This window comes from Mustela putorius, unplaced genomic scaffold (genome assembly GCF_011764305.1).
Source record: "Mustela putorius furo isolate JIRA1106 unplaced genomic scaffold, ASM1176430v1.1 tig00003987_pilon_pilon_pilon, whole genome shotgun sequence".
Taxonomy (NCBI): Eukaryota; Metazoa; Chordata; class Mammalia; order Carnivora; family Mustelidae; genus Mustela; species Mustela putorius.
Window position 1 is genome coordinate 8223108 of NW_025422126.1, and position 12791 is coordinate 8235898.

The window sequence follows — 12791 nt, forward strand, 5'->3', positions numbered from 1 at the left end:
AGTGGTTGGGCTGGTATTTACTAAACTCCTACTTTACCATTACCATTTACCACCACCATGCAGTGGAAGCAACTCGGATGTCACCATCCTTTAATGTTGGATTAATGTTATTAAACATCTTATCTTTAATATCCCTGGGAGAATCTGGCAAGACTTTATGAAGTGGCAGATTTTAAAGCAAGAGTTGTTTTTTGGAGTTAAGTGGGAAAGGAGCTCAGAAAAAGGTTGATTCTTATGAAATCTCTCCAAAGCTCCAAATTTTGGCTTGGTGTGAAGTGCTTTCTTCTCCCACCCTCTCTCTTTCCACTCTCTCACCTGTCTCTCCAGCCATACTGAACTACCTTTCAATCTCCGGGCTTTTCTTCCCTCTAAGCCTTTGTTCATGCTAGTCCCTGTGCTTGGAATGCTTTATTCCACTGAGTTCCTTTAACCTGGCTAATTCCCATTTGTCCTTTAGGCCTCAGCTTGCATCTCAGTTTACCTCCTCTGGGATGCTTCCCAGACCATTTGTTCCGACTCTTCAGGTCTGAATGAGGTGCTCTTTCTCTGTGTTCGCGCAACACCCTGAACTAATGTCCTTGTAGCACTTGTAAAACTATTGACATTTCTTTTTAGTCTCCTATATTTTTCACTAGACTTAGCATTCCTTAAGGCATTGAATCTTCTATTATTCCCAGGGCCCTGAATGATGCTTGGCACAAAATAAACCTCAGTAAACATTTTCTCAGTGAATTAATAGGTGAATGAGTGAATCCCCCAAGAATAACAACTGCAAAGCAATGTTAAAAGAACAGGTAGCTGGTATGCTTTCTCTTTCCACATTCAGCATTCTCCTGGTGTGCAGCCTGCAGATGTGGAGGAAGTTGTCAAGAAAGGTGTGCAGACCCTTGTGATTGGCCGAGGGATGAGTGAGGCCTTGAAGGTAGGTATTGGTGAGCACAGCATTCCTGAGGACGGTTGGTGACCTCTTAGACTTTATCTTACTAATATGTCCTTCTTGGGAGCTCTTCTCAATATATCATGCACCCTCATTTTGCTGAGCCAGTGGATGGCCCAGGATAAAATAAGGGATGCTAGCTAGTACTCTTCCTCATCAGGGTTGAAGTCCCTAGTCCCTATCCAACCCTAGGCCCGTGTTGTTTCAACTATTTTTTTTTTCATATTTTTTTTAAGATGTTATTTGAGAGAGAGAATGTGAGAGAGAGAGAGAGAGCGCATGAGAAGAGGGAGGTTCAGAGAGAGAAGCAGACTCCCTGCCAACCAGGGAGCCCAATTTGGGACTCGATCCCGGGATTCCAGGATCAGTTGCTTAACCAATTGAGCCACCCAGGAGCCTCTGTTTCAACTATTTTTCAGAACTTCTTCACCTGGAATTCTCAAGCTCTATAGCTATCAATATTTGGTTCTTTAGATTTTCACAATACTTCACATTTTTTTCTTAGTACTTCAAATTTTTATAGTACTTTTTATCCTTTCCTTCTTATTCTTGAACATAGTCAAGTTATGCATTTTCCCCCTTTCGGAAAAAATACTTATTTTTATTGTATTTACTGAAATAATACATACTTATTGCAAAACAGTTGATGTAGAAATATTGAAGTAGAAAAGTGAAAGATTCCCTACTCCCATCTCCAAATTCAATGTCTGTTGCTCCATGCAGCTGCAAATATATACTCTTATGTATACAGATACACATGTATACACTTTTTTTTTTTTAAGATTTTATTTATTTGACAGAGAGAGCTCACAAATAGGCAGAGAGGCAGGCAGGGGGTTGGGGGGAAACAGGTTCTCCACTGAGCAGAGCCTGACATGGGGCTCGATCTCAGGACCCTGAGACCATCACCAGAGCCGAAGGCAGAGGCTTAACCCACTGAGCCACCCAGGCGCCCCTCACATGTATACACTTTTAAGCATGTTTACATAAATAGGATCATACTGTACATGTGGGCAGCCCTTCGTATAAGTATACAGAGATCTACCTCATTCTCTCCTTTATATAAATGTCCTAAAATCTACTTCCCTACCGATAAAGGTGCTCTTTATTTATATATATTTTTAACCTATTTTTTCCCATTAAAGTAATTCCTTTCTATAAGGCTGTTGTTATTATAAAATTGTTGAAACACAGAAAAATATAGGGCATTTAAAAAAATATTTCAGGGGGGGCGCCTGGGTGGCTCAGTGGGTTAAGCCGCTGCCTTCGGCTCAGGTCATGATCTCAGAGTCCTGGGATCGAGTCCCGCATCGGGCTCTCTGCTCAGCGGAGAGCCTGCTACTCTCTCTCTCTCTGCCTGCCTCTCCATCTACTTGTGATTTCTCTCTGTCAAATAAATAAATAAAATCTTAAAAAAAAAAATATTTCAGGGCTCTTTCTGAGAAGGTAGAATCTAATTAAAATCTATTTAAAATAATACTCAGCACAAGCCAGAGGTTAAAAAAAAAAAATCCAATAATAGCTGCCACTATTGGCAATCTTTTATATAAATTAATTGACAAACATTTATTCAGTGTCTCCTATAGGTCAGACACTCTTCTAGGCACTGGAGACAAGATACATAAGGTAAACAAGGTTCATGGGCCTCTTGGAAAATAGAAGAGTAGACAATTTCAGATCGTAACAAATGCTGTGAAGACAATGGTGACTTAGGAGGGGCTGCTCTAAATGGAGCAGTCAGGAAAGGCCTTTCTAAGGAGATATTTGAACTGCAACATCCATACATTGTGTGTAAACTCCATCCTCACACCACCCTGTGTGTATTTTTATCCCCATTTTATAGAGGAGGAAACTGGGGTTGAGAAACTTTAGATAGCTGGCCTACAGGACAAAGTTAGACTTTAGACTCAGGTTGGACTGACCCAGACATTCAACATACTGACATTTTCCATGCCTTAGCTGAATTCGTTTTCATACCAGCCCTGTGAGCTAGGTATTATTATCCCCATTTACAGACATGGAAACAAAGGGTCAGAGAATGGAATTCTCTTACTCAAGGTCACACTGCTAAGATTTAAATCCAAAACTGTCTGACTCCAAAATCAATTATTTCCCATTTCCATTTCACCTAAGCTTTGTACATGCAGGACGCTTCTGTCAACTTCTTAGAAGCCTTGTTGAATCCTTGGGGCTCCTTGTCAAATTTTGGATGGTGACATGCTGGGTGATCGAGTAGTGACTGTTGTCATTGTCCAATTTTGTAGAGAACCCTTGCCTCATGGCAGGAAAGGAAACCCAGGAAAGGAGTGCCTTTCCCCTGACTTACTCATCTTTTTCCCTCTTCCCAGGTGCCGCCGTCAACTGTGGAGTACCTCGAGAAACAAGGCATTGATGTGCGGGTCCTCCAGACAGAGCAGGCAGTGAAGGAGTATAATGCCTTGGCTGCCCAAGGCATCAGAGTGGGAGGGGTCTTCCATTCTACGTGCTGATGGAGCCTTAAGAATAAATCACTAAGCAAAAGTGCCTTTGACCATCACTCTTCGCACTCTCCACACCGGCCTCCCCAAGCATTTTTAAACAGCTGTTCATGCCAGGTCCTGTGCTAGGCTTTGGGATGCATGGATGACTAAGACCAGGTCCCTCTCTGAGGTGAACTGAAAATCCGGAGAGAAGACAGATGTACATAATACACTAAATGTTAGGCCAGATATATGAGAAAATAAAGGCAAAAATAACGCCTTCTGCTTTGAAGGCCAAGGAAAAGTTCAAGTGCATTAAAATTACATTGCAACTGATGCTCTGGAATGTTTAACCATTAATTCAAACGCATTTTATTGAGTACCATGTATGTCAGACACTGGTATAGGCTCTAGAGAAACAGCAATAAAAGTCTTAACCTCACAAAGCTTATATTCTAGTGGGGAAAAGAAACAATAAATACATAATGTAAGTAGAGCCTGTTATAAAGGAAAGTAAGGCAGAATAAGAAGACAAAGAGTAAAGAAGGCTATTTCAGGGGCACCTGGGTGGCTCAGTGGGTTAAGGCCTCTGCCTTTGGTCATGATCTCAGGGTCCTGGGATGGAGCCCCCATTGGGCTCTCTGCTCTGAGGGGAGCCTGCTTCCTCCCCTCTCTCTGCCTACCTCTCTGCCTACTTGTGATCTATCAAATAAAAAATAAATTTTTAAAAGGCTATTTCAGATATGTGGTCAGGAAAAGCCCTGTGCAGATGGCATATGAACAGACCCCCGAGTGAAGTGACAGAGCCCTCCAGTTATAGCACAGCAGGAGCTCTGCCATGATACTTGGGTAAGTATACTTGGGTATAGTAGAACAGGCAAGCTGTTCTACTAGCTAAACCTGAGCCTGGCTGGATAGGTCTCTTTGGGCCGCAGATTCTCTTGCTATAAAATGATGGGTCTGGACTAGCTGCTCTGTAACCGCCGTGAATAGTCTTTGTTCCTTTAAATACCAAGTATTTATTGTGAAGGATTAGAAGACAGAACTATGATAAATTATCAACATCACCTTACTTTTCATTCCTCCCCCTCTTTAAGGAGTTAGAGGAGTATGGGCTTTGGTGTCAAGTAGCCTTGACTTTGAACTGTGGCTTTCTGCCACTCACTGGTTGGGGATTTATTTAATCTTTTAGAGTTGCACTGTTCTCATCTGTCAGATTGGGATAATAATTAGTACCTGGAGTTATTTTGTAGGTATTAAATGGGGGTGATTCATACAATGTCTTAGCACACTGCTTTGCATGTAGTAAGGACTCAACTGAAGCCATTGTTATCATTATATTTTGATTAATGGGTCTGCTCTGTGTCAATTAGTTTCATTTATGGTTCGTAATACAGCAGCCTATTTCATAGGCTCATAGAATGCTGGAGCCCAAAGGAACTATCGACTATTCTCTCACTGAATCTCTTTCATGCCCATTTCTGGAGTCTCTTACTAAAGTTTTTATGACTACTTACTGCTGGGCCCTGGGAATACAGAATGAGTAAGTTATAATTCCTGCCCTCAGGAGTTACATAGGAGAGAAAATTGAACAGACATTGATACAGTGTGTTAACATTATCATAGTTACAAGGTCCAATGATGGCCTAAAGGATGGCCTACTACCAGGATGGAAGGGAAAGTAAGGAAGACATCACCAAGACCATGACACAAGCTGAGTCTTAAAAAATAAGGTATTAGTTTATTCACCAAACATTTGGAAACTTTTAACTAAACATTTACTAGGTCAAGTATTTATCACAGACATAATTAATATCCCAGCCCTTGTTGAAGTCACAGCTCCCAGAAAGCTGGTTTTTGCTCCATCTGATCCTGTCACAGGCTTGGCCCATTTGGGCATCTGACTACGCAGCCAGTCCACAGACTGAACAGTAACTTAAGATGTGGCTTGGCAAGAAAAGGTGAGCAAAGACCATTGGAATGGAAAGCAAAGAGATCTTTCCAAGTTGACCCTGCAAGGAAGTGGCAGAGCCAAGATTAGAACCTGATTCTGTGTCTTGATCTCTTTCTACTATACACCTCCTTAAAAGGCCCATGGGAGTGGGGTACCTCACTGGCTCAGTCAGTAGAGCATATGACTCTTGATCCCAGGGTTGGAAGTTCAAGCTCCACATTGGGTGTAGAGTTTAAGGAGGGAAAAAAAGGAAAAAACAAAAACTTACCATGGAAGTAAGATCCTCACAGACCTGACTCCCAGCCTAGAGGTCTGGGCAAGTCCTGTTTAGTGCCCTTTCTGCAACCAGCTAGTTGGAAGAGATACAGGATCTTTCTAGATCTCAGCTCAAAAAGCCAGGCACCTATGTAGCTAGGAGGGTATTTGATAAAATTCAGATTGTTTCTCTATTGATGCAATCGACTTTTTTTTGTTTTAAGTGAAATGTAAAGTTAGACATCCAGTGGGTGTTGGACTAGGTGTGGGTGTAATCCGTGTTCCTAAGCAAGTTGTCTCCACATTAGATAAAACTTAGCACAAACTTCTTAGAGACAGAAATCTCTGGCACTGAGATCATTAAACTTTGTATAGAACCTGCTCATAAATAGCTCCTATTTCTGAATCTGTTCTACATGGTCATTGCTGAAAATGGATAGAACCTGGAGAGAAGCTGTTTGTCCACATGACACTACACTTAGTCCCATGTCTTCATCATTAAGCCTTTTGATTTGATTTGCAGGTAGCATAGCCTTCACTCTGCCCACACTTAATTTCTTCTAGCTTGAGTGGTTCCTAAGACAAGAATTCTACCAAATGCTTTCTGTGTGCCCTATAATTCTCTTTGCAGAAGTCAATCTTGTCAAAGCCAAATATAAAGTCTTTTTGGAAACCTGAATTCCCAGGGCTGGCTTCTGCAGGCATGCCATGGTACTGCTAAGTTTGCTTCAGATTCATAGACTCATTCACTCTTTTCCCACCTGGTATGTGCCTGTCACTGTGCTGGGGATACCACACACATGTTCTTACTGTGCAAGGACTCAGATTAGTTGGAAGAGACAGACTTGTAAACGTATGGTGATGGTATGGACATTGCAAACTGCCACAAATCTACCTAGAGAGCAGTTTTATCTCAGGATAACCTTAACGTTTATTATTTTTTTTACGATTTTATTTAGTTATTTGATAGAAAGAGAGAGATCACAAGTAGGCAGAAAGGGAGGCAGAGAGAAAGGGGGAAGCAGGCTCCCTGTCGAGCAGAGAGCCCAATGCGGGACTTGATCCCAGGACTCTGAGATCATGACCTGAGCTGAACGCAGAGAGGCTTAAAACCCACTGAGCCACCCAAGCGCCCCTCATTTATTTTTTAATTGGGCTTTTTTTTTTTTTTACATAAAAATGCAGATTTCTGGCTCTTCTTGAAGAACCAGAAGATCTGATACCACCAGGCCCACACTTAGAAACCAATGAGCAGGGCACCTGGGTGGCTCAGTGGGTCAGGCTGCTGCCTTCAGCTCAGGTCATGATCTCAGGGTCCTGGGATCGAGTCCTGCATCAGGCTCTCTGCTCAGCAGGGAGCCTGCTTCCCTCTATTTATCTCTCTCTCTGCCTGCCTCTCCGTCTACTTGTGATCTCTGTCAAATAAATAAATTAAATCATAAAAAAAAAAAAAAAAAAGAAACCACTGAGCAGAGCTGAAGAGCAACTACCTTCTGACCCTGACTGAAGACGTTGGAAGTCTCTATTACCTTCCGACAGGCCACTTGACTCCTTTTTTCCTGTCTACCTTTCTTTAAAACGGGTTTCCATTTGTGAACCTGCAACAGAAACTTAAATATGCTTCAAGAACATACAAAAGGCTGTCAGAACACAGAGGCAATGCGCCAAGCCCACAGGAGAGACAAAATACCTTCTAGAATGAGGCTCAGTCCTGGAGAATGAGAAGAAGCCACAGGAGACCCTCTGAGGAACATATTCCAGGGCTCAGGAGGTCCAAAGGTCTGAGACCAAGATAGCCTGGTGAGTGCTGGACATTAACTACAGGAATTCTCTATTGCCAGAGAAGTACACAGAACGTGTGGCACAGGCAGTATGAGGCTGGAGATGACAGAGGCATGAAGAGCCTTTGAGATCAGGACGTTAGACTTAATTCTGGGCCAGCAGCGGGCCTTAGTCAAAGGGACTAAGCAGGGGAATGGCCTGAACAGATCTGGGTTTTAGATCACTCTGCAAGCTGTGTGAAGAATGGACTGAAGGGAGCAGATCTGAGGCAAGATCTTTAAGCAGCTAATGCCACATTTTAGGAGATGATGGTGTTCTGCATTAGGATAGAAACCAAGTATGAGAAGACGATTGAGTCAAGAAATATTTAAGGAAGCAGAATCTAAAGGGCCGGTTTATCTGAGGGGTGTTTATCTGATGGCTCTGTTTATCTGAGGGGTGCAGGAGTCCAGTTGACACACAGGTTTCTGGCTTTGACTGCTGGATACGTGGGAGACCACTTACACAGAACAGACCCGTTACGGAAACCATGTTGGACTAAAAAGCAGGAGACCTGGGTTCCAGTCTTGGCATTACCATGAATTCAGTCTCATGTTTCACAGAATCTGATAATTCAGGGTTTTCAAAGGAATTTAAAAAGGAATCTCTTATATGAGACTTGAATTCCTCTGAAAGAAACTTGTCAGGAACCTGTTCAACCTCTGCTAAACACATCCATAGACAATTCATCTCCTAATGCAACCCATTCTATTCTTACACAGCTTTTAAAAAACTTCTCTTGAAGGTATGCAAAAATCTGCCCCTTAGTTCATCTCTAGTTTTGGTGGAAAAAATACTCTATTTTGCATGTTAAGACCCAGGATAAAGTCCTGGCATTTCCCTTTAGGAGAAAAACATTACCTCAAAACCTCAATTTCCCCACCTTTGAAATGGGGGATGACTTGAGGATTTCTATAGCAGGAGTACCATAGCTGAAGAGGATGCAGCACAGCCTTCATGCAGAAGCCTTCACACTTTCTATAGTGAGTGCACGAGGCGCTCTGTCGGTGGGCAGCCATGGGTCTCAATGTCTTAAAGCTCTGACCCAGCCATCATCAGATGGTGCTTGGGTAAGAACAGTGACAGGATTTGGCCTAGCTCCCAGCTTCTTTATCACCAGGGCAGGCACTTTTGTCACAGTATCTTTTTGATACATGAAAGCTCAGTGATGTCACATTCCTGAGATACACAAAACAAGCCAGCCCACTAGAAAAGTAACCTAGCTCCTTGAAGAGCTTGCTTCCCTTAGTGCCACTCTGGCAGGGATGGCATTCTAGAGCCAGACTGCCTGAGTTCAAACCCCAGCTCTGTTATCTACTAGTTGTATGACTGTGGCCAAATTACTTAATTTTCTAAATCCAACTGCCTTGCTTGTAAAACAAAGAAAACAGTACCTACTTCATAGGGTAGCTGTGAGGGTTAAATGAGTTAATTCATGGAAAAGGCTCATATCACTGCCAGGCACAAATCAAGTGCATTAAACCAAAAGCCAAACATGCTTGAATTCAAATTCCAGCACCACCTAAGTCGTTTTATAATCCTGCTATTATTTTTATAAGCTTTCCAAGTACCACATAAGATCAAGACTGGCTGCAGATTCAGATTCTACCAAGCATTATTTGATTAAACTCATTCAATAACACCTAAGGTATAATTATCTCTATTTTATGGCTGAGGAAAGCCAGGTATAGAGAGCTGAAGATTTAAAGGCTTTTTCCATATACTTTCCCAGAGGTGGCAGAGCCCAGGCCTTGGGAACCATCTTGGATTTGAATGAAAACAGCTTTATTACTTACTGTCCAGGCTTCCTCCCAGGCTTCTCTGAGGTCTCCAGAAGACTCAGTTGGCTGCAGCAAGGATTAAATGGCAGGTAGCAGGGCCCGCACACAGTTAACTCCCCTGGAGCATTTACTGCTCTTATCCCGCAACTACACCAGTAACTCACATGCAGCTCCAACCCTGGAGTCATCAAAGATGCAGTGGGAAATGCCTTTATTTCTTAAACTGGATCACTTTTCCATAATCCTTGATCTCCTATAATATGGCCCTCATGCATTATTTTGGTTCTAAGGGTAATGACAGGCAAGATCAAGAATCTCTCTCAGGGATGAAAATGATTCATTCTCCAGCTATTCACCCAGTCCTTGGTGTAGTACTGCCTGCATTAGGAAAGACCTTCTTGGCAAGATAGTGATGTCTAAGGCCATTCAGGAACCATTGGTGGTGAGAAAGTACAGCTGTGAAAGGAGTGGGCCCTGGCAAACAGCCTGCTGATTTAAAAAACAAGATTATGCTCCAGTAAGCTGTTCTTTAGAGGTGGCTACAAAACTTTGTTTCACACTCGAGGAACATAACCATGTGATATAAATATTGAACCTACAGCCACATAATTTTTTTAAGGACCAGGAACTAGAACAGCTAGGTGTTTTTTCAACTTTATTGGTGGTGGGGGGAGGGGACTGCCAGGGAAGGAGGAGGTGCAGACTTGAAGGTTTTTGGTTTTTTAATGCAAAATAATTTATTGTGTTTGATACCAGATGAGACTAGACAGGTCATGGTGCCCATGCCTATATGCCATCTCCAGGTGAAGTGCTCTAGGCTTCTGCCTCACCCTGCTACCTATGAAGGGCCTTCCCAGCCTCGGCTCTACAGATTGCTGGTGACTCAGCGCCTTGCGGGTTTGGGCATTATGTAAACTTTCACAGACTTGCTGAAGGGGATGGTGCCCTCGATGCTGGTTTCCACCTGGGGTGACACCTCACCGCCCTCGATCCATGGGGATTTTGGAATTCGAGAACTGGAGTTGTAGGCCAGCAGCAGCCTGACTTCCACCTGGCATGGTTCTGGAAAAAAAAAGACGGGGCAACTGCTAGGAATTGGGAAGAAATGTCAAGTAAAAGCCACATCAAAGACAGAAGCAGTAAGGTTTCTAAACATTTCTTCATCTGTCTTCAACCCTTCCCCCTCACCAAAGACACTTTCCCAGCCTGAATCCTGCGAGGCTGAGCCCGAGCCTACAGATGAGCTGCTTCTCCACCACCTCCTCCTCCAGTCCCTGTGGGCTCTCTGCAGCTCAGATCTGTGGCTGATCAGAGACGACTAAAAACTCTGCCTCAGAGGCCTTCTGGCTTCCAGAGAGGGCCACATGGGCCTGCACAGGGCTGTTTCTCATGGCCAGATAACCAGGCTCTTCCTGTGTGGCTGAGCCTGGGCATCAGGGCCGCAAATACTGCAGACGCTACCGTCTTAGTGGAGAAGAAACCTTGATTTGATTAGGAAACAGTTCTGACAAGAAATTCTCACCAATGAACAGGAACACATTTCAGGGACCTAAAATCATGTCAACTAAACCTTCCTTTCTTTCATGCACGTAACAGGCCCGAGTGAGCAAGTAAGCCCTCTCTCAAATTGCTGCCCATCTGCTGGGAACAGAGACAGTTACAAAAGAAGCACAGCACTCTAATCAAATCTGTAAGGACAGTGAGGAGGGGGCCCAGGAAGGCTTTATTTTTTAATCAATTTCTTTTTTTTTTTTTTAAGATTTTATTTATTTATTGTCAGAGAGAGAGTGCACAAGCAGGGAGAGTGGCAGTCAGAGGGAGAAGGCGGCTCCCACCTGAGCAGAGAGCCCGATGCAGTACTTGATCCCAGGACTCTGGGATCATGACCTGGGCCTAAGGCAGACGCTTAATAGACTGAGCCATCTAGATGTCCTCAGGAAGACTTTAGAATAAAACACCTGCTCTGTGTCAAGCACACAACCCCAAGAGTTCTTACTCTGCTACACCACAAAAGACTGTCACAAGCCCCCCTCCCCCTGTAAAAGTCCCAAGGCTCTGAAAGTTTCTAAGTGAATGTGCAAATCCACACTGGTGGCAGTATTTAAACCCACTTGATACACTGAAGCAATTAATCTTTTTGTTAACCATGTGGCTTCTACAAAGGACAGGGAGAGTATTTCAGAAGGGCCTAAGGGCAGGTGCAAAGGGCCGGGAACAGAGTAAGCTTGGGATATCCTCTTAAATTTCATGTGACTGGAGCAAAATGTGCAAGTATTAAAGATTAGCCCAACGCTAAGAAATACAGAGGAGAAAAGTAAGAGCTGGATGGATCTAAATGAACAAGGGCAGAGGTCCCAGAACTTCTCGATGCCTCTCCAGACCTCTTCCTAGTCACTTCCAGACTTCTCTGTAGGGAGGAAAACGGAGACCGAATTGCTGTCCTCCAGGAAGGGGAAGGTTCCCAAGAAGCCAGAGCAACCTAGCCGGCCCGAGAGCGGCCTCAGCACCACACCTTACCTGCCACGTGGTAGGAACACAACCATGTAATATGGGGTTTATCTGTAATGAAACCAGTGCTGCACTCTGGTATCAGGGTCTGGTATCAGCTATCCCACTATGCTCCCCTCTTTTGTCCCAGATGGCTGTTGCCAACCACAACCACAACCCAGCCCCAACTCTCACAGCGCTTTCAGCCAAATCCTGGTGAGGTCAAAGGACTCAGCCCAACTGTTTGTTGTGCCCTCCCTGCATGTAGTAAGAATGGCAATTCAAACCACTGCCATAAGAGGAAAGGAGAGGGGAGAGAAAATGAGAGACAGTGGGAGAGAAAGACAAAAGATTATATGGGACAAATCATCCAACCTATTCATCATGCCTGGAAGAACAGCTCTCCTATGAGGTATATCTTCTTGCTCCTATCTTACAGGTAAAGTAAATGAGACAGAGAGGTAAAACGACTTTCTCGGGAAGGTACAGCAAGGGAGGCAGAATCTAGAACCAGGTCAGAGTGACTCAAGCTTCCTACATGGCAACAGCCTGCCTCTCAGAGGAGAGGCCTCTGGTAGGGAGCTGCTGAAGGACTGCATGGAGGAAATGCTCCCCAGCACTAGACCCCATCTCCTGGATTAGCACAAAGACAGCGCAGGGCATTCAGAATGAGAACACATCTCACTAGTGTCCCAGGCATCCCAGGTCAGAAGGGAACGTGGTATAATGAAAACACAAGGGATCTGGTAGTTGGGAAATCTGCATGCCAGCCTCAGGGGCCCCATGATCCACTACATGGGCCTCCACTTATGCATCTTAAAATGAAAAAAGAGGGGCGCTTGGGTGGCTCAGTCGGTTAATAAAGTGCTGTACTGAGAAAAGAGAGATCTGTAATAGCAATCTCTCAGAGCAGGTGATCTCTGAACGAATCAGAATTCTTCAGGCTCATGACAGCCTAGATGGTAGCCCTGGCTCAGGGAAGGAGCTACTGTAGGAACGGGGCAAGTCACTAGGCCCTGCCAACACCTCTGAGGCTCTTCTGAGATCTAACGTGCAACTAAGTGCTTCTCTGAATCTTGGCCCTTCCTCAACAATGC

At 44.0% G+C, this 12791-nt stretch overlaps 2 protein-coding genes across 2 annotated transcripts in view; one reads left to right on the top strand and one right to left on the bottom strand.

Annotated features, from left to right (window-relative positions):
* AAMDC (adipogenesis associated Mth938 domain containing) overlaps positions 1 to 3457 on the top strand; it is a 39847-nt gene extending 36390 nt beyond the window's left edge. Inside the window, exons 3-4 of the mRNA XM_004781026.3 lie at positions 827 to 922; positions 3286 to 3457. Of these exons, the coding sequence (XP_004781083.1) occupies positions 827 to 922; positions 3286 to 3426 (237 nt within the window). The 3' untranslated portion in view covers positions 3427 to 3457. The remainder of the gene's footprint in view (positions 1 to 826; positions 923 to 3285) is intronic.
* A 6388-nt stretch (positions 3458 to 9845) lies between these two features.
* INTS4 (integrator complex subunit 4) overlaps positions 9846 to 12791 on the bottom strand; it is a 117881-nt gene continuing 114935 nt past the window's right edge. The window contains exon 23 of the mRNA XM_045071316.1: positions 9846 to 10269. Coding sequence (XP_044927251.1) covers positions 10091 to 10269 — 179 coding nt within the window. The 3' untranslated portion in view covers positions 9846 to 10090. The remainder of the gene's footprint in view (positions 10270 to 12791) is intronic.